The sequence below is a fragment of the Etheostoma cragini genome, chromosome 2, assembly GCF_013103735.1.
Source record: "Etheostoma cragini isolate CJK2018 chromosome 2, CSU_Ecrag_1.0, whole genome shotgun sequence".
NCBI classification, from domain to species: domain Eukaryota; kingdom Metazoa; phylum Chordata; class Actinopteri; order Perciformes; family Percidae; genus Etheostoma; species Etheostoma cragini.
The window spans coordinates 8,366,544-8,391,747 of NC_048408.1; the positions used below are offsets into that span (position 1 = coordinate 8,366,544).

The 25,204-nt window shown below is 40.3% G+C and overlaps 3 protein-coding genes across 8 annotated transcripts in view; 2 read left to right on the top strand and 1 right to left on the bottom strand.

Annotated features, from left to right (window-relative positions):
• The window catches only part of grk4 (G protein-coupled receptor kinase 4), a 47,407-nt gene extending 43,072 nt beyond the window's left edge, over window positions 1–4,335 (bottom strand). For all 3 annotated transcript variants that reach the window (XR_004658621.1, XR_004658629.1, XM_034886612.1), the window contains exon 1: window positions 3,994–4,335. Coding sequence is in view for 1 of the 3 variants with exons in the window: in XM_034886612.1 (XP_034742503.1) it covers window positions 3,994–4,045 (52 nt within the window). In the remaining 2 variants the exon portion in view is untranslated. The remainder of the gene's footprint in view (window positions 1–3,993) is intronic.
• Window positions 4,336–9,042: 4,707 nt separating this feature from the next.
• Window positions 9,043–17,587, top strand: LOC117953534 (target of Myb protein 1-like). 4 transcript variants are annotated; one of them, XM_034886672.1, is made up of 15 exons: window positions 9,043–9,253; window positions 11,470–11,554; window positions 11,978–12,056; window positions 12,711–12,860; window positions 13,514–13,648; window positions 13,739–13,888; window positions 14,587–14,703; window positions 15,023–15,156; window positions 15,280–15,322; window positions 15,411–15,546; window positions 15,732–15,801; window positions 16,119–16,194; window positions 16,363–16,422; window positions 16,824–16,863; window positions 16,981–17,587. In XM_034886672.1, exons 1-15 carry the CDS (start codon window positions 9,181–9,183, stop codon window positions 17,121–17,123), a joined length of 1,491 nt encoding a protein of 496 aa, XP_034742563.1. In that variant the 5' UTR covers window positions 9,043–9,180; the 3' UTR covers window positions 17,124–17,587. The 4 variants fall into 4 exon arrangements, with proteins under 4 accessions (XP_034742563.1, XP_034742571.1, XP_034742574.1 ...); XM_034886680.1 differs by having other exon boundaries at window positions 15,735–15,801; XM_034886683.1 differs by having other exon boundaries at window positions 15,414–15,546.
• A 2,629-nt stretch (window positions 17,588–20,216) lies between these two features.
• get3 (guided entry of tail-anchored proteins factor 3, ATPase) lies at window positions 20,217–24,673 on the top strand. Its single transcript, XM_034886878.1, has 7 exons — window positions 20,217–20,453; window positions 21,559–21,706; window positions 22,536–22,684; window positions 22,833–22,983; window positions 23,116–23,223; window positions 23,903–24,100; window positions 24,201–24,673. Exons 1-7 carry the CDS (start codon window positions 20,311–20,313, stop codon window positions 24,327–24,329), a joined length of 1,026 nt encoding a protein of 341 aa, XP_034742769.1. The 5' UTR covers window positions 20,217–20,310; the 3' UTR covers window positions 24,330–24,673.
• Window positions 24,674–25,204: the final 531 nt, after the last annotated feature.

Below are 25,204 nucleotides of genomic sequence, written 5' to 3' on the forward strand. Positions count from 1 at the left end.
ATAATCCCCAGACAGAGAATGTAAAGTCACATCCGTACATTACCAGCACAGCTTTATTAAAGCTAAAATGCAGATGTTTTTAAGCTGAGGTAACATAAGCAGTAGTCAGGACCTCAGGTTGGGCACTGTACAAGCTTTAAACAAGGTTCTTAAAAGACTAACTTTAAAAAGACCAGAATGCATTGCAGACATCCAACAGGTTGGGTTTTGACTAAGGGGCGCAACTATTCTCATCTGGAAGAACTCTGTCATGCTCTGACCATGCACCCACCACTGCTCTCTGCACACGCTATGGTATGTACGTATGTACGTGTATATATAGACACACAACTGAATACAACTAGTAAACAGTCTCTCAAAGACAATTCTGGCAAATGCAGTAAATCTCAATCTGAAGTAAAAAAACATTGTGAATAACCTATATATTTATTAACATTAGGCGTTATTACCCGACTTCATTTTGTAGGTATGTCCAGTTTATAATTCCCCAGGGGCTCTAGAGCAACACCCAGATCCCCATCTTGCCTACTTCTTACATCTTAACTCAAAACAAAGCAGTATAGAATACAGTGCTTTAGTTCAAGACCTTACCCTTCAGCTACTACTATTTAGTATCATTTTTGTAACATAGTTGTCATCTTTCAAGCCTGATCCGAAAGAACAAGAAAGATTGCAGTTTCACAAAATGAATCACTGTGCAGGCTGCCAATTTCTAATGACAGAGCATTCAGGGGTAGATTCATCTTAAAGAAATTTACAATTTCAGCACTGGCTTAATTATTTAAACATCAAGGTTGAGATTCAGGTTAGCAACTGTTGTCAGGTCTGAAAGAGGCAAATCTGTCTGACTTCAGCACAGCTTGCTTCCCTCTTGAGATACAATTGTATAAAACATACAATTCCTTTTTTATAGGGACTCTCTTTTTTATGTGAAATTGACCACAGGGACCCTCCAATTTGGTTGTTAAAGAGCTCTGACAATATATGTAATGGAGACACAGCATTTTACAGCTGAAGAGTAAACATAATTTCTCTCAACAGACTTGACACCACCATCTGCTCTGCTATGATAGGGTGCTCTGCCAACTCAGGTGCTGCAAAGTCTTGTAAACAGTGGAGTCTGTGGGACAAAATATAATAACACTGTTTCTAAATTATCTGTAGTGCTTTTAACTGCATTATGTACTACACATTTTCTGTGAATGTCAGCCAATATGTCCACCAGTACAGTCTAGGCTTAAACAAAATAAGCTACCAAAACAGGCCCCCCAATACATCATCCTCCAATACGTCATCGATGAGATGGTTTTGATACTGTATGAGACTTTGTGAAAATAACTTTCTAATGCAAGGCTTTGGTTTTCACATCCTCAAAAACTCTTGGTATTCTCACAAATCTTTCTAATACCTCAGGGGAGCTACAGTGATAACTTCCTCTATCTGTACAAGACAAATCTAAATATTGTAAAAAAAAATAAAAAAAAAGTGTTGGATTTCCTTTCCACATTCTGTACCAAATGTATAGACACATTTCACTGAGGCAGAGATGGGGAGTGGTGGGAGCAGTGTCATCCCTACAGGACCAAGCCACTTCCCTTGACGTGTCATTTCAGACTGGACACACCCTGTCATAACACTTCTCACTCTGGCCACCCAGTTTCACATCAGCAACAGGTGTGCAAAGGTTGACTAAACAGTCAAATGTTATGAGCATATCGTGACCAGAAGAAGGTATTCTAGGCATTTATTAATCAAAAGATAATTCTGGGATGGAGAATGCTGCATAATGTTTTATGAACGTTTATGCGCCATGCATACCTATTATTACGTTGGGAAATTGTCATTTCCCGTCTCCACAACAAGGTTAGAATGGCTACTGATTTAATGTCTTGCTCAAGGACACGTTGGTAGGAAAAACTCTTACTGACTCAGTGGTTTGGACCCAGCTCATGCAGCTGCTGCTGCTTGCAGAGGCCTTGATTCCATGTAGCACAAAGGTGATCCTGGAGAGCCTCTTGAATAAAAAGGCAGCTGACCTCTGATCCTCAGGAGCCGCTTTCTGTCTGTCTTGATTTGTGTGTTTAAAGGCGGGATTTGCTCCACAGATCGTGACACTGCCAGTGTTGACAATTGTCACTGTGACATACTGAAACACTTTGACAGCTGCAAACACCCACCTCTGGAAAGCCTAATTAAAATCAAATTAGTCTCCTGTGCACCATAAAGGGATAAATTGGGAGCGATTAGCTGTTTTAATCTGAGTGCTAATTAACACAGTGAATGGTATAGCAGGGAAAAATATAACAAAAACAACACTGACTGCATACTCAACATGTTTAATTTGTTATGATGCCAAGTTTACATCTCAAATTAAAAGAACAAATAGCGGGTTGGTATATCTTGATAAAGGACTCAAATAATTACAGGAAATAGCAATACATTTCCAGATAAATGAACACTATTACCGTAATTAACTAATGTCTTCAGCACAAACCTTACCTTTGAAGCTAAATAAATGAATGTGAAGCTTGAAGAAATTCCAGGCCTTTTCTACTCTGTTAATGGTTCATACGCTCATCATCACCGGGAAGCTTTTCGAGCCTCTGGCTGAGGACACCGACAGGTACTGAGCAGCCTGTAGATGAGATCAGTGCTGTACAATCGTCCTCACGGGGTAACACTCATGACAAATGCCCAGCACCATTTAAAGGCAGGTAAAGGAAAGCCTTGTGCCTCGTAAGGAGCAGCTGCTGATATGAAATGGATTCACTGCTGTGAATAATCCATTCTACAATTCGTGTTGGCGTTTGCTCTTGAACTGAAACGCAGTCCGAATATAATGCAAACCATAAGCAGGGAAGGCCTCTGCATACGCACAGTGTACGCCATGTACGCACTGTCAGCGACTTTGCTTTCGAATAAAATGTTATCATTACATTTTTTATACTTTTTATTAATCTCCAGTGGAGAAATTACAATTTACATTCGGCTGTTGTTATTACACAGCACACACAGGCCTGGAATACAAAATGCATCGACTTGGACAATATCTTCTAAGGCCATAGACCCTCATATGCTGTGTCCTATCCGATTGAAAGAGAGAAAAACACAAGTGGAAATCGTTGAGCAGTAATGACACCTTTTTACCTTCCTCTGGCAGCTAATACAGTGTTGTACACCCACCCTGCGCCCACTCAGAGGCTAGTAGCCTCTCTGCTATCTCCTGGAAAACGGATGGATACTCGCCTCTTTTTCACCTCCAAGAGAGCCGCTGCCGGCCCACTGAGCAGCGTGAACAACCGGGGCTATATGGCGCCTGTGCCGCCGTGGTAGGCTACAGGGTGGGCTTTCATCTCCCACTGCATCTAAAACCTCCACTGTAACGTTCTTCCTTTATCACAGTAGCTCCTTATCAAAAGCGAAACGGCAATGCAGTGGCATATTTCTGCGTCAAATAATAGGCTTCCACACGTTTACTTCGTATTCCTAATGGGCTTTAAAACACCAAAACCTACAATGACAGGTAAATAGAAGCTGTAGCCTACTGAGGCACAGTGCCCCACTGCGCAGCAAAATTTTGGTCCACACTCAATACCATGTAATGTGAATATCATTAAATATTCATGTTATCGTAAATTGTAAATATCCACCAAACCACTGACCAGTGCTTGTGTGAAAAATGTTGCTCGGCTGCCTCTAATGCAACGCTGCGACCTAAGCGCGATGCTGCAAACACTCCCTGCGTTGTTCATCTCCAGCCTACTGGGCCTTATGGTAACCTGCCCGGTAAATATGTGTGTTGTTAATGTACAAACAGCTGATTTTAACGGAATATGTGTGGCGTTTGCCTGGAGACAAAGCCCTGCGCAGGGATGGGAGACAGAGAAAGAAGTAATCCCAAAGAGGACAGTCGAAAGCTCGTCCATGGCATTGAGGTAGGGGGGAAAATACATTTTAAATTTCTTCTTTTTTTTACCATTCAGCTGTGCTTACCTTCCCTTGCCTTCAGGAGAACCGTGTTGGCCACGATATTTTCAATCTCCATTGTCAGAATGTGAAGCCCGAGCAGTCGCGATACATTTCACTCAGCGGAAAAAGACGGTTTTTCTGATCAAACGTGCCGACGACGGTGGGGCTGTTGCACGCGCACAAGGCGAACGCGGCACTGGCGCATAGTAGGTGTTTAATAGTGGTCGTCTTTCCTCTCCATTGCAAGACGTTTTTATCAAACACTACCTACGGAGCTCTATTACGACGGGGCTTGTTAGCATTCACAGCCTGCCTCCCTTCTCTCTGCCAGCCTTCCTTCCTGCTTCAGCGCCCTCCTCCTCCTCCTTCTCTTCTTCCTCCTCCTCGCCCCTCCTCTGCACAACGAACCAGCGAAAGTAGGAGGGATCAATTTACAACCAGTGCAACCACACACACATTCACACACAAGTGCATTAATACATGCATGCAATTTCTTAGCCTCCTGGAAGTATGGCTGGTTATGCCATTTATTATGTAGCAGTTTTGGATTAAAACGTGCTTACGTGTGTCGTTTTCTATAAGTTCCCCCCAGGCATATTTAGTCTCCCCAACCACAGGAGCGAGGGCCTGCTGGAAATATCTAGAAAAAAAGAGATGTTTCCTTTATATAATTTTTTTTTATCCAAACATGAATACTAAACGTTTCCTTTCCACTATTTTCTACTACACAGCTGTATGATGTGCGTCTAGATTATAGTCAGGAAACATGAATGCCAAAGAGTCCTGATACAGACCTCCTCTTGTGTGAACAATGGTGTGAGGGTTTTAAGTTGTTACATTATGCCAGGTACAGCCTGGAGAAAAGAGATAACACACAGTTTGCTCCTCCTAACTCCTACACTAATCTAACCCTTGGATCAAATGAGCCCACAATGCTTTGAGAAGAGCAGCGTGTCTGCAAAAAGAGATGAGAGAAGTTGTGGGCCTCTTGAGAAGATGTGAAAGTTGTAATGTAATGTAAATAGGAAATATAGTTCATGAAAAGATTTCAAGAACCAGAAATGCGGTAATTGAAAATAAACAATAAGCAGTTTCACTTTTCAGTCCGTTAGGGTCATAAACACATTACAGGGAGGCCCGAGGCTATTTGTGGAGGAGGCAATTGAGGGATCGAAAGGTCAAAGGTCACTGACTTTTATCTTTACATCCTCACAGGTTTTATTAACACAGAATGGGTCAAGTTACTGGATCAATTGAAACATGATCTATCTTGTTTTCATGTTTCACTGTTGATACGTGCTTTAAAACAGTAACAATTCAATTTTTAAAATTGTTAAAGAGCTTTTTGGAAACAGGTGGCATGAAATCAATAATTGGTGGTAGTTTATTCTCAAACCAATCTCCAGACATGATCACCATTATCAGCTGCCAGAGACACAGGATGCTGGTTATGGGACAGATACAACAAAGGTGCCTATTGACATAATTAGTAATTATTATGGGTTTATGGGATGAGCCAGGAGACCTGATTGCTGGTCAGCTATCAACTGAGAGTCATAAAGGCTGTCATATTATAGGTTTGGATCTAAGGAAGTAGCATCATAGTAGTGTCATACTCATCTCAATTTATTCTTACTTTCTATTTAAGGTATTTTTCTCATCAGAGGCACAATTCATGGATTAAACTTGGACAAGTAGGTGCTATTTACCTTACTATAATACCTTAGTCAGGATTATGTCAGTGTGAACACCTTAAGAAAGAGAAGGTCTGTATCAACTTGAGTGTATTGATTTAACCATTACACCACTGTCCATGGTCTATGGTACATGGTTGGTTGTCTGGAACAACAAAAATCACACTACTAGACAGATAATATCCCAGATGGTTCACGTAGAATCAATGCTGCCACCTAGTGGCGATAATGCATGAATACAGAAAGGATATTACATGCAGTAGTCATGCAACGACTACTTTCTTTAAAAGGTTTTGACAAAAGTATGCATATATTTTACATGCTGTGACATTTAGTTCCCAGGTCAGGCCTGTGTTGTGTACAGGAACTATAATGTGTAGTGGGGTGCAGTGGTGGAATGTAACTATAAAATTTAGTTTTTCTCACTATTTTACAAATGAATTAATGGAGATAATAATCAGGAGATACATTTATAATGACAACAATCACCAGTTGCTGGGTTATATGAAATAGTTAGGAAGAACATCCAAATTTGTGCAGTCATATTTGATCCCCACCTCCCAATCATGCAAATTATGACAAGACTTTTCCTTAAATGTTCTGTTCTATTTTGACTTTTCTTTTCCACAGAAACCATTAATAAGTAAGCAGCTTCAATCTAGACTCAGTTTAGCCATACTTTTTTAAGAAGGGGTCCAAATCTGTTTAAAATCTGTTCAATGGGGCGCCTGGGGAGCTCACCTGGTAGAGCGTGCACCCCATTTACAAAGCCTCGGTCCTTTCAGCAGTGGCTGCAGATTCAATTCCAACCCGTGGCCCTTTGCCGCATGTCACACTTTCGGCTGTCCTGTGTAATAAAGGCTTAAATAATCTTAAAGAAGTAAATAAATGTGTTGTTATTATTATTTATTTAGGTACATTGTGTAAATATTATATCATGTTGTTTGCAGCTAAACATGCATTTGAGGATTATAAATGTTATAGAAAACAATCAAAATGCAGAAAATGAAGCAAATTAGACAACAACTTCTGTTTAAAACCTCCAACTTTCAGTTACAGCTCTTTTTTTATGTAAACGTATACAGTAGCTTTGCGTTACCCCCCCCTACCAACTAGTCTTCAACAACAAAATGCTGCTTCCACATTATTGCATGAGTGATGATTATTTCATTACATCATTAAATATAACCTTGTTGGCTGTTGCTTATCATTCCTTATCTTTCTGTCCTCTCTTTACTCTCCGCCCTCATGTAAAGACACAACATTTCCCCAAAATACTTTATGGTTAATATGAGGTCCGTATCCGTACTGGAAAAATCAGTTCTGAAAAAATAGACTAGATGAACCTAAACAATTTCCATAGGAAACTGCTGACTACGTCAGAGAAGAAACAAGCAATGAAAATAAGATTCTGAAACCATTAACCAATAGCTAGTAGCTTTTAACATATGATTGTTATTTTTAGTAAACTCTTCCTGATGTCACAGTTAAAACTCAAAATATCTCTCCACCAAATTTTCTTACTTCTCCCTCCGTTTTAGTGCAGGCCACAGTTAGGACACTAGATGGTGCTGATATACAAGTGTCCACAACAGATGCTGGTTATTTGGAATTTTATCAAATTTATCACAGTAAACACTTATCTACCTCTCATATGCATATCATTCATGGCGATCTCTATTTCTGCATGTAGAGGGGCATGTAGTCTCTCATTGGTCTTATGTCCTGTAGGCAGGCACCGCATAAAAATGGCTAAGTGAAGATGAATGATTTGTGAATTCTGTCACCAAATATTCCTCCATGAATATTTATCTTGTGTTCGTACGTAAACTATCCTTCTTAGGGAAACTCAATTGGATGACAGTTCTGAGGATCAAAGTATTAAAAGAGAAGAAGCGTCTTTCCAGACTCGTTCAATGTACAGTACAGTAGGCCCAACATGTTTACTCAAGGAGGTTCTTTGATCAATAAAGCAAATGCCTGATTGAGTCACATTTTCTGCTAGCTTTTAATATACATCACACTTTTTTACAAACATTTCCTGGCCTGGTTCCACGAAACACAGGTTTTCTAAAATTGTTCAGGCCAAGGATCCACCGAGAACAACCAGAAAACAAAGTACTCAAGGTAGCAGCAGAGTCACAGTAAGCAAGAAAATTACTGTAGGGTACTGTACATGAGTCCCGCTTTATGAATATTACCCAGAATGCAATATTAGCTCCAGTGCCGTGCTGTAATGGTATAATATGGTATTATTCTCTAGGATTTTGCTGTGCTAAACTGTAAAAGTGCAGCACATTTGATCTGTGAAAAAATGTTATAGATGTTATATAAAGGGACACTAGCGAGTTATGACCTTTTGAATGTTTCCTTAAAACATAATCTTTTAAGCTGCGAGAGCTCATTCATTTTTTATTTTGCAATTTTTAAGAACTGGTCTCCTTGTTGGTGGTACCTGTAATAAAGTGGGGCCAGTTTCAATAAATCTAGGATGTACACAACTACATTTAGGAGGATGCTTGGGTTTGAAATACTATGAAAGGTTGCAGAGGTCAAATGGAACTAAGCACAGATACTTAAAGTACAGTCCTTAGCTACTTGTACTTGAGTATTTCTATTGTCAGCTACTTTTCCTAAATTTCCTTTCCAATGCATTTCAGTGGAATTATGTTCCACAGCATTAATTTGACAGTTATTGCTATTTTTGCAAATTAAGATTGGCCTTAAACATTTAGGCCAATGTATAATCAGCCTAATTGATTTAAATCCAGTGCTAGAGGTTAAACTACCAAACAATATGTAACGTAGTTAACTTCACCTCAACCACCTTTGTGAAAATGCTTGATGAATTAAAGTAGAACTTTCATCTTATACTTTAAGAGGGAAATATTGTACTTTGTACTCCGCTACACTTATCTGACAGGTATAGTTAATTTTCAGATCACTACTTTTAAACAAAAGTTATGATCAGTTAATAAAATATGCCTTGTTTTAGAATAAACTACCCAACAATAGGTTTTTATAGGTACAGAGGGCTTATTAGGACCTACTCGTAACAGAGCTGTGGTTTTATTACTTTTATGCAAGTTGTATGCAAGCTTACACTGAGTAGACTAGGCCTACTTCTTTCACAACTGAATGGTTGTGGTCATTATACCGAGGCCTACTTCCACTGAGCTATAATTAAAAAGCTTTACTTACGCCTATATTTGTTATGGACTGGTACCTTTAGAGGCAACTGAAAATAATGCGTCTTTATATGAATATTATCAAGTTTTCAGGTTGCATTGTCAAAATGTGATGAAACGAGCGAGAGTTGCTGTCTGCTGTTTCCTGCCTCTGTGTGTGTGTGTGTGTGTGTGTGTGTTTTTTCACGTGACCACTCCAGAGCCCGTGCGCCTCTCGGGAGCAGCGGCAGACACTGAAAGCAAAGGAGAACATCGTAGTTACAAGCTCAGTAGTTTACCGCGTTACTTTAACAGGCTATAGGTCGCGTGGACGCCTGTCGTGTTTCACTATGTTTTCCTTCGGGGAGAAAATAGAGTTTCTTTTAGGAAACCCCTTCACAACGCCCGTCGGTCAGAGAATCGGTAAGTCGCAGTTGCTTTTAAAACTATGCTCCGAGTTGTTCGCCGTTCGATTTAAATTGACAAAATAATTTTAGTTGTATGATCAGCATGTTTCAGAATTTTATAACCACACTCAATACAGATGTAAAACAACTTAAAAACACTTTTAATTTGGGTTTCCTATTCTAACATATTTAAAAATGAACTCCACATTTGAAAGGAAAGTAAAAAGAAGTCTTTAGAGGCAATCACGTGACAGAGGCGGGACTCGTTTCACCTCAATCTTTCGTGCCATTGGTTGCTGAAAATGAAGTGACACTTAAGTCGACGAATCAAGGGTGCAATTTGTGTAACTCTCACTTCCCCGATCACTGATGTGTCAAAACACAGTTTCACACCTTCTGCACAAGTGTTACTGATGCTCCTCAGCCAGCACATGTCACGTAACACAACTTTGAAAGCAGAAGTATTTTGTCATTATGGCAACAGGTTGCTTCTTTTTGTCAGACTCCTGAAAAACTGTAAAGCCAACACATCCAGACCTGAGGCTAGCAGCCGGTGCCTGGAAAGCTGTGTAATCATCAGGAGGACAGTCATGAGTAGTGAGAAAATGTTACACCCCCATCTCAAACCTTCCTTCCTCTTAAATCCTCCACGCACTCTCTCACACACACAAATGTCAGCGCGGCTTCAGCTACTTCTCAGGCGAATGAAAACAGAAGCAGCTGACAGTCACATGAAATGGAGGGAGCCGAGAGAGGAGGGAGGGAGAGATCCAAGGAGGGGAAGGGAGTTCAATGTGATTGAGAAAGGCAAGGGTGTAGAGCAGTGTGGGGGATGTTGGTGGAAAGGAATGAAGGGGATTTAGAGATTTATGAGGAACCTGTGAGGGGTAAAGTGTAAAGAAAACTGGCTTTGATTGTTAAATAGTTTGGAATGAAATACATGTTTGAGAGAAACAGTCTTTTAGTCAGCTTGTTATAATAAACAAGGAGTCTCCTATTAAACCACTTTTATCGGACTTCACATGAGACATTTCAGTATTTGATTTTTGTCTGCACTCTTCTTGCTGGTTTGTGGCTGGGGTCTTGTTGGATAGAGGTATTGACCGAGATCTCCACCAACCAATCAGATCATTCTATGATGATATATTGGGTTTCTTTGCTTCTGCAGTCAGGAAGAAGCCATTTTCAGGCAAATCTGATCCAACCGTGTCCTCAAGAAGCAGATTTGATTGTTAAATGGGCTCTCAACGCATGCAGATTATGTTTTTTTTCAAGTACCAAGTATTACTTAGCCTGTAAAAACTTCTTATGTGACTTCAAAGAGAGTTCTCTAAAGTCTGAGAACATGATGATTTCATCAGGATTGGCTTGCACGCGACACAACAGCCTGCATATAAGTCCATGAAGAGACTAGCTGGTGAACATAGCATTTAACAGATAAAGAGCCAGATACTGTATGTCTCTGAGGAGTTTGTGGAGACCCGTACTCCACCGTAAAATACGTTTCTTTTGTAGCATAATGTGACTTTGACTTTCATTTTGTTGTACAACAACCCTGTGTTGTAGAATGATAAAACACGGACCTTGAACCTTGAGTAGTGGATGTACATTTGTCAGATGGTCAGGAACACAACTCCAAATGAATAATGATTATGCTCCATGTCTGCTGGATACATACACAGGCAATGGTTTGCCTGCATGTTTAGCACAACATCAACAACTTTATAAGGTACTGTATATGTTAATGTTGTTTACAGTGTGTTGCTCAGCCTACAGGTGGCAAAACATATCAGGATGAATTTTTTTCTTCTCATTGTTTATTGTTGCTTATGTAGTCACAAACAAATCATTTTCAATAGAAACATTTATGAAAAACGCATTTTCAGGTGTGTAATCTCAAGTGTCAATACCGCAAAAACTGTAGATTTTTTTGCTTAAGATTACAAGAAAGCTACAAAGAAAACACAGAAATTTTAAAATGAACCATAATTGATCTTCTTTCCTGTATGGATATATGCAAGTGTGGGCCACATATCTTATTTTTAATGTTTTCAATGTGGTGTGTTATTAATGTGAATCATGCTAAACATTTTTACCCCTACTGTCACATTTCTCCCGGAATGATATCTGAAATACAACTGTGAGGATTATGTTTTTTTGTGACATTTTTCCATTCCCGTATCGATATTACTGCATAACTTTAACTTCACCTGATTCCCTCTCTGTAAACAGAGCGTGCGACCAGCGGCTCTCTGCAGGCGGAGGACTGGGGGCTCAACATGGAGATATGTGACATCATAAACGAGACAGACGAGGGGTAGGGTGGTCACACAAGTAACACACTTTCATCAAGAAGCCACATACTATCCCCATTTGGTGCATATTGCCTAACCTCTCTGACTGATGAGTACACTGTACTGTATGTACTGAAGGTTGTTATTTTTGTATGACATTTTACTGTATCACTTCCTTTATAGTTTTGTTGTCTCATTTTATATTTCCAGGCAACTGGTTGTGTGCTTAAGGCCAATCTAATAGTTTGCCATGCAACATAATTTGTAATATTAAGATGATTGTCACTTCAAGCCTGAAATGCAATGCGTTCGTAGTAATAGTTGTATACAGTAAAAACTTTAAAGTTTTTAGATTTTGTGACTTTATTGCTAGCCCTCTCTTATCATAGAGATGAGCCATATTGTTGCTTATTTTCATTCAAGGTTGTCTCTTTTATTTTTCTCAGTCCCAGAGATGCGGTCAAAGCTATTAAGAAGAGAATTGTAGGGAACAAGAACTTCAGAGAGATCATGTTGTCACTTACTGTGAGTAATCATCAGTAGGTGTTTGTATGTAAAAATCCGATTAATTATTTTGTGAGAAAAGTTGTGAGAGTTTAAAGGTCTCATGACATGGTGCTCTTTGGATGCTTTTAGACCTTAGTGGTCCCCTAATACCAGATCTGAAGTCTCTTTCCCAAAGGTTGAAGCTAGGGGTGTGGCCTTGACCAACTGTCACTTTGCTCATTTGAAAGCCGTGATGTCTCTCTCATGGGTGGGCCAAATTCTCTAGGCGGGAATAGCAGAGAAAGGGGACGTAACCTTGCTCCTTATGACCTCATATGGAGCCAGATTCCAGATCGGCCTATCTACACTTTTATTCTCTCGAAGGCAGAGCAGGATACCCAGGGCTCGGGGTACAGCAGTCCCCATTTCTAGCCACGGAGGGACCATAGGCAGGCTGCAGGAACTCATGTTAATGTTAAAGAAAACCTCATAAAGTGACATTTTCATGCCATGGGACCTTTTAATTTGACCTTTGCCCTCCTTGGTTGGTGGCCTAGATGATGTGTGAACATAAATCAACATTCAATATTGAGACAATGTGAGAAAAAGCTTCATTGTGGACCAACTTGACTCATATAGATTTAATTATATTTTCACTTTTTTATATTGTGCACTTGTATTGCTGACGTACAGGTTCTTGAGGCCTGTGTGAAGAACTGTGGCCAACGTTTCCACATTCTCGTGGCGTCGCAGGAGTTTATTGAAGGAGTTTTGGTCCGATCCATTCTGCCCAAACATAACCCCCCCACTGTCCTCCATGACAGGGTGCTCAGCCTCATCCAGGTAAATATGATAGAAACGGTTTGCCCTAGGAATGCAACTAATGATTATTTCCCTTGTCGATTAATCTGAGTTTCTTTTTCTTCCTGACCAGCATTTCTAAACCCAAAGCTATTCAATTTACCACCCTGTAGAAGTAAAGCCAGCAAATATTAACATTTGAGAGTCTAGAGCCAGTGGACTTTAAGAAAAAAAAAAAAAAACTCAAAAAAAACTGAAACAACCTATTTTACAAAATCTTTGCTGATCAGGTTTTCTGTCAGGTCTACTCTGCGCTCATTTTTACTTAGTTTTATTGGAATTCTAGTTGTGCTTTCTTTAAGTGGTTTGTCTTATCTGTATTGGGGGAAATTTCAGAGGTGTGTTGACATCGTACAGCTTTTAAAGTGGACTTAAATTGGACTCTATAATGGCTAAGGATGGATTTCATAGTGTTATCTTTAGCGTTTTCTGTGATGTCAATATCTGCATACATTCCTGTGCTAAAGCCAGTTATGTGTAAACACAAACTAGCAGTAATGATACCATTGAATATAGTCTGGTTTGTAAATTGTGCATTCCTTTTCTGTTGTCTTGTTCTTTTCACATTTGACCACTTATTTAGTAGTTAGTCATTGTCATTATGTTTCGTCACATGTTCTCCCTCCCATCCACAGTCATGGGCTGATGCGTTTCGTAGCTCTCCCTCCCTAGCGGGGGTGGTGTATGTATATGACGACCTTAGGAGACGTGGTCTGGAGTTCCCCATGACAGATCTGGATGCTCTGTCCCCCATCCACACTCCGAATAGGGTGAGGCTGTGTACAAAGAGAAAAGGACACGCCAAATAAAATGTATGTAGAGATATCAATCTCTACAATGCGCTTCTTATTATCTTGCAGAGTACCCCAGAAAATGGAACTCCTGGAACGACCCCTGCTGCAGCTCCCACACATCAGTCCCAACCACAAGCCCCTTCCAGTGTTCCCACTCAGAATACGTCACCTCCAGTCCCATCCAGTGAGGCACCAGCCTCCTTCTCTGCAGAACAGGTACCACTGCCTAAACACACCTATCATTGACCACATACAGCAGGTGAAAAAAACTTTTACTGACTGAAATGGACTTTTTAAAGTAAGTAATATTTGCAGACCCATGATCAATGGGATTTCAGTCAATGGGATTTTTCCAGTATCAAAAATCCATATTCCATTCATTGTAATTCAGTGTAGCAGAACAATTAAACATGACAAAGTTCAAGGAGGCTTTAATAGTTCTGGATGAAAAAGCCCCTTGAACAGCATGTAAACCATTAAATTAGACTAGAGTTTAACTGCATCTTAAATCAGGTCTGCGGGGGTCCCAAACGCCACGGAGCATTGCAAGACACATGTAACTGGGTGAACAGGCCCTAGTCAGAGCTAACAATTTGAGTTGAAAAGCACAGATGTAACTAATAATATTGCCAATTGCTTCATTACATTTCAATAATTGTTGGAGCAGATCCATCATTTATGCTATAAGTTCAGTTTAGTCTGTATTTGTCCTGCTGTGACATATCAAAATATAACTCTAATGTAACCATATGACAGGAGTTAGGTTGTTTCTTTGGCTATCTAATGTTGCTTTGAAACATTGTAACAGCAACGTGTCATTCAAATTGTAGTAGAGATATTACTATAGAATAAACTTAATTGTGTTGTGGCTTTTGACTGCTATGGATAAATCAAAACATTTATTTCTTTTCAAGGAACAGAAGTTGCGAAGTGAGCTGGCGCTGGTGAAGGGAAATCTCACTGTGATGTCAGAAATGCTGAACGAGCTAATACCTGGACAGAGCCAGCAAGATGATACAGAGCTGCTACAGGTGTGTGTGTGTCTGTGTGTGTCAGCTCTACATGCATTTACTGTATCCAAGACTTTGCCCTATTGGCATCATAATTTCATCACTAAAACAATTACTTGTGGCAAGTCATAAGTAAGGAAATGTATCGTCACTGACCTGTGTGTATTTGAGCTCTGGAACTTTTGGGAGACGTGACTTTATATTTGTTGTTAATGCTACATTTCTGTATTGGTACAATATGTTGATTGTTTTTAAATGTTAATCGATCTTACATAGAAAAAAAAGTTATAGAAGAGGCTGAGATACTAATGAATTATTCTCTCGTCCTCTGGCCAAGCAGCAGCTGTACTCCGTGTGTAAGAGCATGCAGACTCGAGTGGTGGAGCTCCTCCCCCAGCTGCTGGATGAAGGGTTTATTGAAGAGCTGCTAATGGTCAACGATGACCTCAACAACGCCTTCATCCGCTATGAGAGGTGTGCTGTAGCCTAGCTTTGTGTTTTGGATGATGTTCATAAGGAAATGTTAGTTTTAAGAGTGCGGTATGCATTTTATTTATGCCTCATAGTACTACTCATTGTATTGTAATTGTGTTTAAGGTTTGACAGACTGAACAGAGCACAAATTCCAAATACTCAAGAGGTAAGAAGGTGACCACTCCGCCGCATTTCTGCAATAACAATATACTTACACACTAGGTGACACCCACTGTGTTTTGTCCTCACTCTAGCGGAGCTCTACCACAAGCCCAAGCCTCCTCGACCTCAGTCCTGAGCCCTCGACTCTCAGCCAACCTGCTGTCATCACAACAACCAGCCAACCAGCAGTCAGCCCCCGGGCCAATCCACAGCAATCAGCCAACCACAGTGTGTAAACTTCGTATAACTTCTGCTTGATGTGCACTCTTTTGTAAAACTTTGTAATTTTGGTACAGAAACATAGAAGCATTTTAATAATGTTTTAACATTTAAGATTTAAGATTAATTATGTGTAGATACCAAGATGGAGGGTTTTCAGCTGTTACTTAATGAGTTAACCATCTGTCTTGCAGAAGAGGAGGAGGAGGAGTTTGATATGTTTGCCCAGACGAGGGGCAGCTCCCTGGCGGAGCAGAGAAAAGGGTGAGTGGTGCTAACTGGTGTAATCATGACGCATGCTCTCGCTACATGCGTTGGGTTTTTATTTGCGTGAAAGTGCCTCGACTTTTATAATTAGGTTTTCAGTTGATAGTTTTGGATTTTAACTGCAACACAAACAAAAAGGTCCTTCTACCAATAAGGCGTTAACGACGGTCTGGGTCCGGGCGACCCCCATAGACTTATGTTTACAGGGCATTCCACTTAATTGCAACGTCTGTGGTATGACTCGTGTCAAAATGTATTATTGGATTAATGAAGCCTACATTGCATCACAACATTACAATACATCCTATCCCCAGTGTCAGGTATGAGGACCCAGGAGCTGTGGAAGGCCTAGCTGGAGCTCTGGATACGAGGTTGCAGGTTACAGGAGGGGTGTGTATACCACCGCATACTACAACACACACACACACACACACACACACAGATTTGAACAAAATATTCCCTGTAAAATAAAAGTACAAAGTATCATGCTAATTGTGTAGATAGAGCTAAAACACAGTGTCAACTTATCACTCTCTTGATTTTTTTTTTCTTTTCTAGATGCCACCAGAGAAAAACTCTTTGCTGAACGATGTTGATAAACTGTTATCTTGTGATATGGTAAGAGAAAGCATGTTTATCTATGAACAGTTACATTTTTCTTTAACGAAATAATAAATCATGGTTCTGCGAAGGCTCCACAAAGAGATTTTCCGTAGCCTACGTAAGTGGCCTGAGAGAAATAAAGTGTCTCCTCTGTGCTTTTTGACCATGGTGGGAAATCAGTAGCAGGAAAAGTTAATGCTCTCTTTGATTTCATGTTGGTTATGGAGAAAGAGAAGGAATGAATGCGGAGGTAAAGTACCGTGGAAAGCAACTCAGGTACTCTTGACAGCCATAGCCATGCTGGAGAATGGTGCATGTCCAGCTACGGCGTAGGGTCTGGCATTGGTTTGTGTCTGAAGTATAAATTAAGGATGATGTCATCTTTACTCTGTGCTTTTTTGTGTTTGGAAATGCAGGAAGACCAGTCTTCAGTTAGTGATGGAGTGTCCAGTGAAGGTATGTTTTTCTCTTTACTGATCGATTGCTGCCCTTTTTGTGTAAAATGTTTAATCATTCTTGCTTACTTGCTGTCTGTTCATGCGCACACACTCTAACTAAAACTGTCCCTTTCAGAGTTTGATAAGTTTCTGGAAGATCGGGCGAAGGCATCAGACCAAAGCAGTCAGGCAGTTCGCAGTGTGCAACCCGCCACATCCAGACCGCCGCCGCAACCTAACCGGCAACAGGACAGATCAGACAATCTCTTTACACTTTAAATTTGAGGAAACAAGCTGGGTTAAGTAAGGCACACACACACACACACACACACACACACACACACACACATGCACAACACTACAGACCTGTGACCTGCTGCATAATCAACTTATTGCATGAATGCAATATTTCTTAGTTAATTCCTATTGTTTGTCTTTATGTAAGTGTAAAATACTGTGTGTGACTGTATTTATGAACTGTATTATTATGTTGATGTATACAAAAATTTAAATTAGAACAAATGTTTACAGTTAAGCATAATGTTGAATATGTAATATTATGCCATCATGTGCCTTTGACTTAGACAGCTGATTGAGTCTAGAGGAGAATAAATGGGGTTATTGTCCTTCAAACATGTTGCATTTGCACTCTTTTCAAATAGTTTCAGCTACTGCATGTCATTATCTAAGCTGCCATAAATGGAAATTACCCTGAAGCTTATTTTGAAACTGATCTAAGTGCAGTCTTTGTGTGTTATTTTTCAAGATCTTGTGTCTGAGGTGGCCAACACAGCTCCACTAGGTCTAATTATTCTTTTTTCTTATTTCGTACATGCCATGAAATGTAGATTTTTGTCTAATGTAAATACATCCTTGATGACATCTCAGTTGGTGTCTCCTTGAAACAAAAAATGAAACTAAACTGTAGCTTTACACATGTTTGCTTTGAAGTTATTCAAAACAGATCATTGAATAAGAAGTGGGAGGTTAGGTGTGCTTTGGTGTGCCGTTTGTGTTAGAAGGCATTGATATCAGGATGCTATTGTTTACAAGCTCAAGGATGTCTGGTGCAGGGTACACAGAGTCCTTGAAGCACCCAAAAAATAACTCCCCACCCATACTCTCTGCTCACACAAGCTGAAGACTACTACTACCTTCCCAAACCCAGACATCGCCGCCATTCTCGTCTCCTACGTCTTCTGGGATCCCCCTTTTGACCTGTTTTGGATGTCCATAGATCAGCCTTTTGGAGTGTTGAAGCGTCATGGTAATGGTCAACCTATGGGTAATTTGTCACTGAATGCCAAATTACCCAACTACTTCAGTGCATGGAAGAAATTTAACCTGAGTTCTTCTCCAGAGCTGAGAGAGGCGGCAGCAAACAATATCCAGATGCTGGTAAAGGAAGCTGCAGACTTGGACCTCAGTTCTCTGCCTTCACATGTTGCCAGTTTCATAAGAGACTGGTTAGCGCGCTCTGCCACTTGTGGATTAATGATGGGTGGATCATCGTCCTGCTTTCTGGACACGTTGGCTTTGCAGACTGATTGTGAAAGATCAGATGGAGATCTTGATCACAGACCTACCTTGAGTGTTAGCCTTCTGTCTATGTTTCCTCCCTTTCTCTCGCTTTCCCTTTTTGTCACAGTCCTGTCTGTTTTTGTTCAGTGTTAAGGGACTTAACTTTGGATGCACTGTTGTTAGGATTTAACAAAGTGAAAGGCAAAAGCATGTTGCTTTTCCACATCTACTTTCATTTAGAGCACAGCTTTTTTGATATTGGGTGATCTTACATCTTACAAGCTTCCGCTTAAAGCATAACTATTCTGGTGCTCTGAACGTTTTGAAGGATATTGAAAAATGGATGGATCTCCCCATGTCTATTCAAGCCCGTGTCTCTGTGATTAAAATTAATGTTTGACCCGGGATTAATTTTGTGACCTCCTACCTCTTTCCCCTCCTTCTGGTTATTGGCATAAATTAAAATCAGCAGTGTCTAAATTTATCTTGAAAGGCAAATGGCCGCAACTAAAGATGTCAACTCTACAGAGGAGGAAGGAGGATGGTGCAGTCTCAGTTCCCAACTTCAAACATTATTCTTGGTCCTTTGTGTTAAGACCCTTTCTTACCTGGTTTGACTCAGATATTTCTGTTTGCTGGTACCTAGAGAAAGAATATACTATGACAGATCCTTGGTCTCACTCCCTGACATTCTTTTTGTCAATATCGCCAATAAACAGTGCCAGCTATACTTTTGCCCATTATCTCTCATCTTATTAAAATGGAGATTTGTTTAAACGTATTGTCATATAGCTTGTAACTGGCACACATTTTCTCCAATATTAAAAAATACAGCACTCCTGATTGGTGGGAGGCCTATAACATCTCCACAGTGGGAACAGCGGAGGGTTTATTGTCTAAAATACATTTTCAGGGAGGTTGGCCTGTTACCCTTTTCTGACTTACCTCTATATTCTTTTTCCTTCAATTAAGATCAGCACTAAAAGCATACTTGTCCCCTGGCAGGGGGCTCTGCCAGGGGACATCGATCTTGACTGGCATGATGTATGGTCTAACATTCCAGAAGTACAACGCAACCCGGACCATCAGCAGAGTCACCACAGCTTCTTTCATAGGACATATCTCACCCCTGTAAAAATGCATCACATGAAAAATACTTAACAGCCCTTTATACTCTTTCTGCCCACTAAAAGCTCAGGGTACATATCTTCACATGATCCGGGATTGCTCTCCTGTTGGTCAGTTCCGGAACAATATTGCATCCAAAATATCTGCCCTGATTAATGACAACGTACCTGTCACTGTCAATGTTCTGATTCTGAATGATCTGTCAGCCCTCCAGCTCTCTAAAACTCAAAAACATGCTGTTTTGATGGACTTAAGCAGGGGTAAGGAGGACTTAGTACAGTAGGAGCTCCTGGGTGAAGCTGATGTGAATAGTTGTGGATTTGTAAGTCATATGCACAACCTGCTGTCTTTCTCACATGACAACAGGTTGGCCACAGGTTGAAGTTAAGATGATGTCTATTTAATCATTCATTTAAACCACTAATATCCCATTAAAACAGTCTATAATATTTGCCTTGTGTTTACATTTGTGAGATGTGTTTTTGAAATACATGAAAACACCACGATGTGTTTCTGTACATAGCTAAATGTTTCGAAAATAATGTAGAAAATATAAATAAAATAAATTGTAGCATCATTTACTTTTAGTTTTAAAGCTTTTGAAATGTGTACTTTTCTGCCTATCCTGGCCTCACCTTACACATTCCTCCCACAGCTGCCATAAAATTGCTTTGGAGTTGTGATTACTTTTCTCTTTTTGTCAGTAGCCACCATTTGTTGACATTTTTGGTTAAACTTTTTCCGAGGATCAATGAAGGCAGCAGTGTCGGTTCATCACACCTGAGCTGTACGTAACGTTACAGTGTACACAGACAAGATGGCTGCTTCATTGGAAGACGAATTCGAAGATGCGCCTGATGTGGAGCCGTTAGAACCAACTCTGAAGAATATCATCGAGCAGAAATCTTTGAAATGGATATTTGTTGGTGGAAAGGGTGGTGTTGGTAAAACGACGTGTAGGTAAGTTAAAGGAAAATGCTCATTAGCCTCCTGATATTGTCTCACGGTACGTCGCAAGCTAACATACCTAGCTAGCTAGCTACCATGATAACTTTACGTGAATAATTTTTAGCTAGATAACGAATACGATGTTTTTCCACAACACGGATCTAATGTGCTTTCTGGCTTACGATGCGCTAGTATAACATGTCATTATCAACGTTGCATTTTATGTCAGTAACCCGGGCTAATGTTAAGACAGTATGCTTTCAAGCCCTGTCACTAGCTAGCTAATGCTAGCCAGCTGACAGCACATGTATTCATGACTTTCTCAAGTGGTTTGACAATCAGATCGCATGTTTTCTTCTGCCATGTGTTTATTCAACGCATAACTTTGTGTCATTTTCTAACTAAGCTAACGGTATTCATCACCCGTGGTATGAATAGCTTTAGACTAGCTAGCTTAGTTAGCTTGCGTTAACGTTAGCTGTCAGGTCTGCTAACATATTACGCCTCCTCCTAAATTGTGTCTAAAGCCATTGAGTGATGCTTAACGTTACGTAGTATCAAAAAGAGTAGCTAGCTATAGCATAAAATAAAAGGGAGATATAGGCAACATTTAAGTGTCGTTAGCTAGTACCCCTTGTGGGATTAAAAGAAAGTTGATTAAAGTAACTAATGCCCATGAATTCAAAAACCACGTCAGTGTGTTGCGCACTTCTGTGCTATGACAAATATGTTTTTGTACTTTTAGATATTTAAACACATAGCCGCTAACCTGGTTAAGAATCAAAGCCTTTTGAGTCCGATAACCACAGTTTCGTTCATTACATGCACCCAGAACCATCTCAGTCCAGTGGATGTATCACTTCGCTTGCTCACTGCAGTTTACTACATGCAACTTCTTTTAGGATCAGAATCATAATCAGCCAAGTATTTGTGAACGCCTATAGGGAATTTGACTCAGACTTTTGTTTGGTCTAAAAGTAAATACACAGAATTACATATAAGGCTAAACAAAAATCAAGGACAAAGCTGAAAAAGGTACGTTTCCATATCAACAAGTGTGTATATATACGCATGCATATGCATGCGTAGAGTTATACGTTACTGTGTTATTTCCTAGCTGCAGTTTGGCTGTCCAGCTTGCTGCTGTCAGGGAGAGTGTCCTCATCATCTCCACCGATCCCGCTCACAACATCTCTGATGCTTTTGACCAGAAGTTCTCAAAGGTGCCGACTAAGGTCAAAGGCTATGACAACCTCTTTGCAATGGTAAGTCACACTGCATTTAATACAAAAACGTGAGCCCCTGTGCACAGGAAGACAGCCAGAGATTGAAGAAGAAAAGTCAATGTCACAATCTGTTTTTATAGAAATTAAATAATTTTTTTCTGATGATAGTTGAGCTACCTGTTACTAAAGGGATTTCTCCCAGCAGACATTTTGACTTGTCATAGCGGAAAAAAGCACAGGTGAAACTAACAGCATTAATTACTGTCTCCGTTCCATTTAATTACACAGGTGTGCCAACATTCACACTTATGGACCTTCATCTGTCACTGTCAGATGTTTAAATACATTTAAATGAGAGAAAGGTTTTAACATATTACATTCCTATTTGATCAAATAGGGTGGCAGGAATTGTGGAAAACAGCAGAATTAAGTTTTTTTAAACTTTTGTTTACTTAATATTTCCTTTGTTTCTAAACCTTAACACATCATATTGGAGTGATCCCAGGACCCTGAAACTGAAGCAGCTAGATCAATTTCAACCATCGTTAATTTAGTTATTTACACCTCTACTTTTCCTACTGTGACATGTCAAAATCCAAAAGTTTTTTTTGCAGCATTTAAAAAGTTTATATAAACATAGCTACATATGTCAGAAAAGTAGTTTTATTCATGCTCTTTATGCAAAATGAAATGTGCATTAGATTAATATCTTTTTAGTGTCATTAGGATAGTCTGTTCCACATCTGAATCTCAAGCTCAAACCATCATTATGTAACACCCTGAACTGCTGAAGGGACCTGTAAACATTTGCAGTTACCCAGGCCCTCAGTTTGTAATGTGTTGATAATTTGTGTATGTGCGACCGCAGGAGATTGATCCGAGCCTGGGTGTGGCCGAGCTGCCTGATGAGTTCTTTGAGGAGGACAACATGCTCAGCATGGGTAAGAAGATGATGCAGGAGGCCATGAGCGCCTTCCCTGGCATCGACGAGGCCATGAGCTACGCAGAGGTCATGAGGTAAGACGACGTTACTGGAAAGCCAGAACACACTTTATTTAGTAGTGTTGCTAACCCAGAGTTGCATTTACTTTTCACAGTAGCATAAGTGTGCTAATAAAGAAATGGGAGCCAGTGTTATACTAACTCAGCACTACCTGTACCCCAGGTTAGTGAAAGGAATGAACTTTTCAGTGGTGGTCTTTGACACTGCCCCTACCGGTCACACACTGCGGCTGCTCAACTTTCCCACCATTGTGGAGCGTGGTCTGGGCCGCCTCATGCAGATAAAGAACCAGATCAGCCCTTTCATTTCCCAGGTGAGGAGGGACTAGCAGATCCAGTCACTCACTGATTGTAGTCACGTACCAGTTGTTTTTATGCAAGTTTAAATGTCCGTAAAAGCTCCACAAAGCACTCTTTCCTCTGTTTCTCTCTTGCTGGTGATGTAGATGTGTAACATGCTCGGCCTGGGTGACATGAACGCAGACCAGCTGGCCTCTAAGCTGGAGGAGACCCTGCCAGTCATCCGCTCAGTCAGTGAACAGTTCAAAGATCCTGTAAGTCACACCGGTTGCCCAAGCACATCACTGTTACTACACAATAACAAGTGTTACTGTAGAGTTGCTTTAATTGTGTTGTTTTTGCCTTGTGCAATACAAGTGTTTCTGTATCTGTATGCAGAGAACATGTTGCTCTTTAAGTGGATGAAAGGAAACATTTATCCATATTGATATTGCCAGACAAATCTAGCATTTTGCGATCTAGCAAAGCCACTTCCACCGCAAACGTTCTCCTTGTTGTGGCTGTTGCTCTGTATCACTCTGGACATAGACATCTCTACGCTGTATGCATCTTTACAGCGTGACTGTGTTGCAAGTGTAAGTATGTGTGCTGTGGTGATGCAGCCTCCCAATCTCTCCCACTACTCTACAGTGGGTGAGGGAGATATAAACACACAGTACACTGTTAGGTTTCGTTTTTTTGATAATTACACCGTTATAAAATTAATGTTTTTCCAATAAAACCTAGTTTTTAGTAGATTGCTTTAGGCATTGTGCAGACTTATTTATGTTGTGTCCACTGATTACAACGTCATTATGCCATATGTCCCAGTGTTGATTTTACTCTGTACTAATATTTCAAATAGTCCAACTCAACTCTTAAAACAGTAGTAAAAGCTTTCTGTAAATGGGTTAAAACCTGTCTGTCTTTCTCACTTTCCCTCACGTCCATCAGGAACAGACCACCTTTATCTGTGTGTGTATCGCTGAGTTCCTCTCCCTGTATGAGACGGAGCGGCTGATCCAGGAGCTGGCCAAGTGCCGCATCGACACACACAACATCATCGTCAACCAACTTGTTTTCCCTGAATCCGAGAGGCCGTGCAAAATGTGTGAAGCTCGCCATAAAATTCAGTCCAAGTATTTAGACCAGGTACGAATCCGTAGCTAGTTTTTGGGGTTTGTGACTAAACAGCTGCATTGTTTGCATCACATGTTGTTGTCCTCATTAATGGTATGTCGTCGTCCTACAGATGGAGGACCTTTATGAAGATTTCCACATAGTCAAGTTACCACTGCTGCCCCATGAAGTTCGAGGTGCTGACAAGGTCAACACATTCTCAAAGCAACTTCTGGAACCCTACAAACCCCCAAATAAGTGATCTCTCTCCATGCGAACCTCCCCTCTCCCTCTTACAGACCACACCTTTACAGTCTGAACTTTTCCTTGGAGTCCCCCCCCCCCCCAATACCTGCAGTAACGGCCTCACGTTGATCCACTCAGTCCGTTGTCCAAAGCAGAGCACTGCTAAAGCAGGACACATGCCCTTGTTGAAGGGGAGCTGATGAAATCACAAACACACCCATACATAACCTGCTATAATGTTAAAGAGGTAAGACAGTACAGATTTGTGCTGCCTTACTCTCAGTTCACCTTCTCTTTCCTTCATATCCTGTGTGGCAGTTGTACTATTCCTACTCAAAGCATTTAACTTTCTCTCTACAACAAACAAAGTTGTTAAAAACATTGTTTCCGTTGGTGAGGCTGTTTGTTTCAGGATAAACAGCTTTCAGATGGTTGACATTTATGCGTTGTTTATTCTGTGTGGTTTGGTGGCTGTGTCTGTTCTCCATTATGACTTTTGACTAAAAATGTAATTAAAATTAATCTTTCACTCATCTGGAATTTACATCCAAATGTCTACAGATTCAGGGTGTGATGATAAAATTACTTTTATAAAAACCATAGGGCCTGCAGTCTTAGTAAATTTTGTTCTTGGCCAAGACCATTCTTGTTATTGCAATAAAGAAAACCAGAGCAGTCTTTTTACCATGTGCATCATTAGACCTCACATTATCATCTGAGCTTGGTGTAAACGCAGTAAGCTAATGTCAATGAAATGTCCAATCTAGTCAAGTTGGGAGCTTTATATCCATAAATGGCTGCATCACTGTTTGTTACGTTAAATATTTTATGTTGCTTCAGGTGGTATTTGGTTAGATATGACACCAGTTTTATGAGATGCAAAGGCAAAAT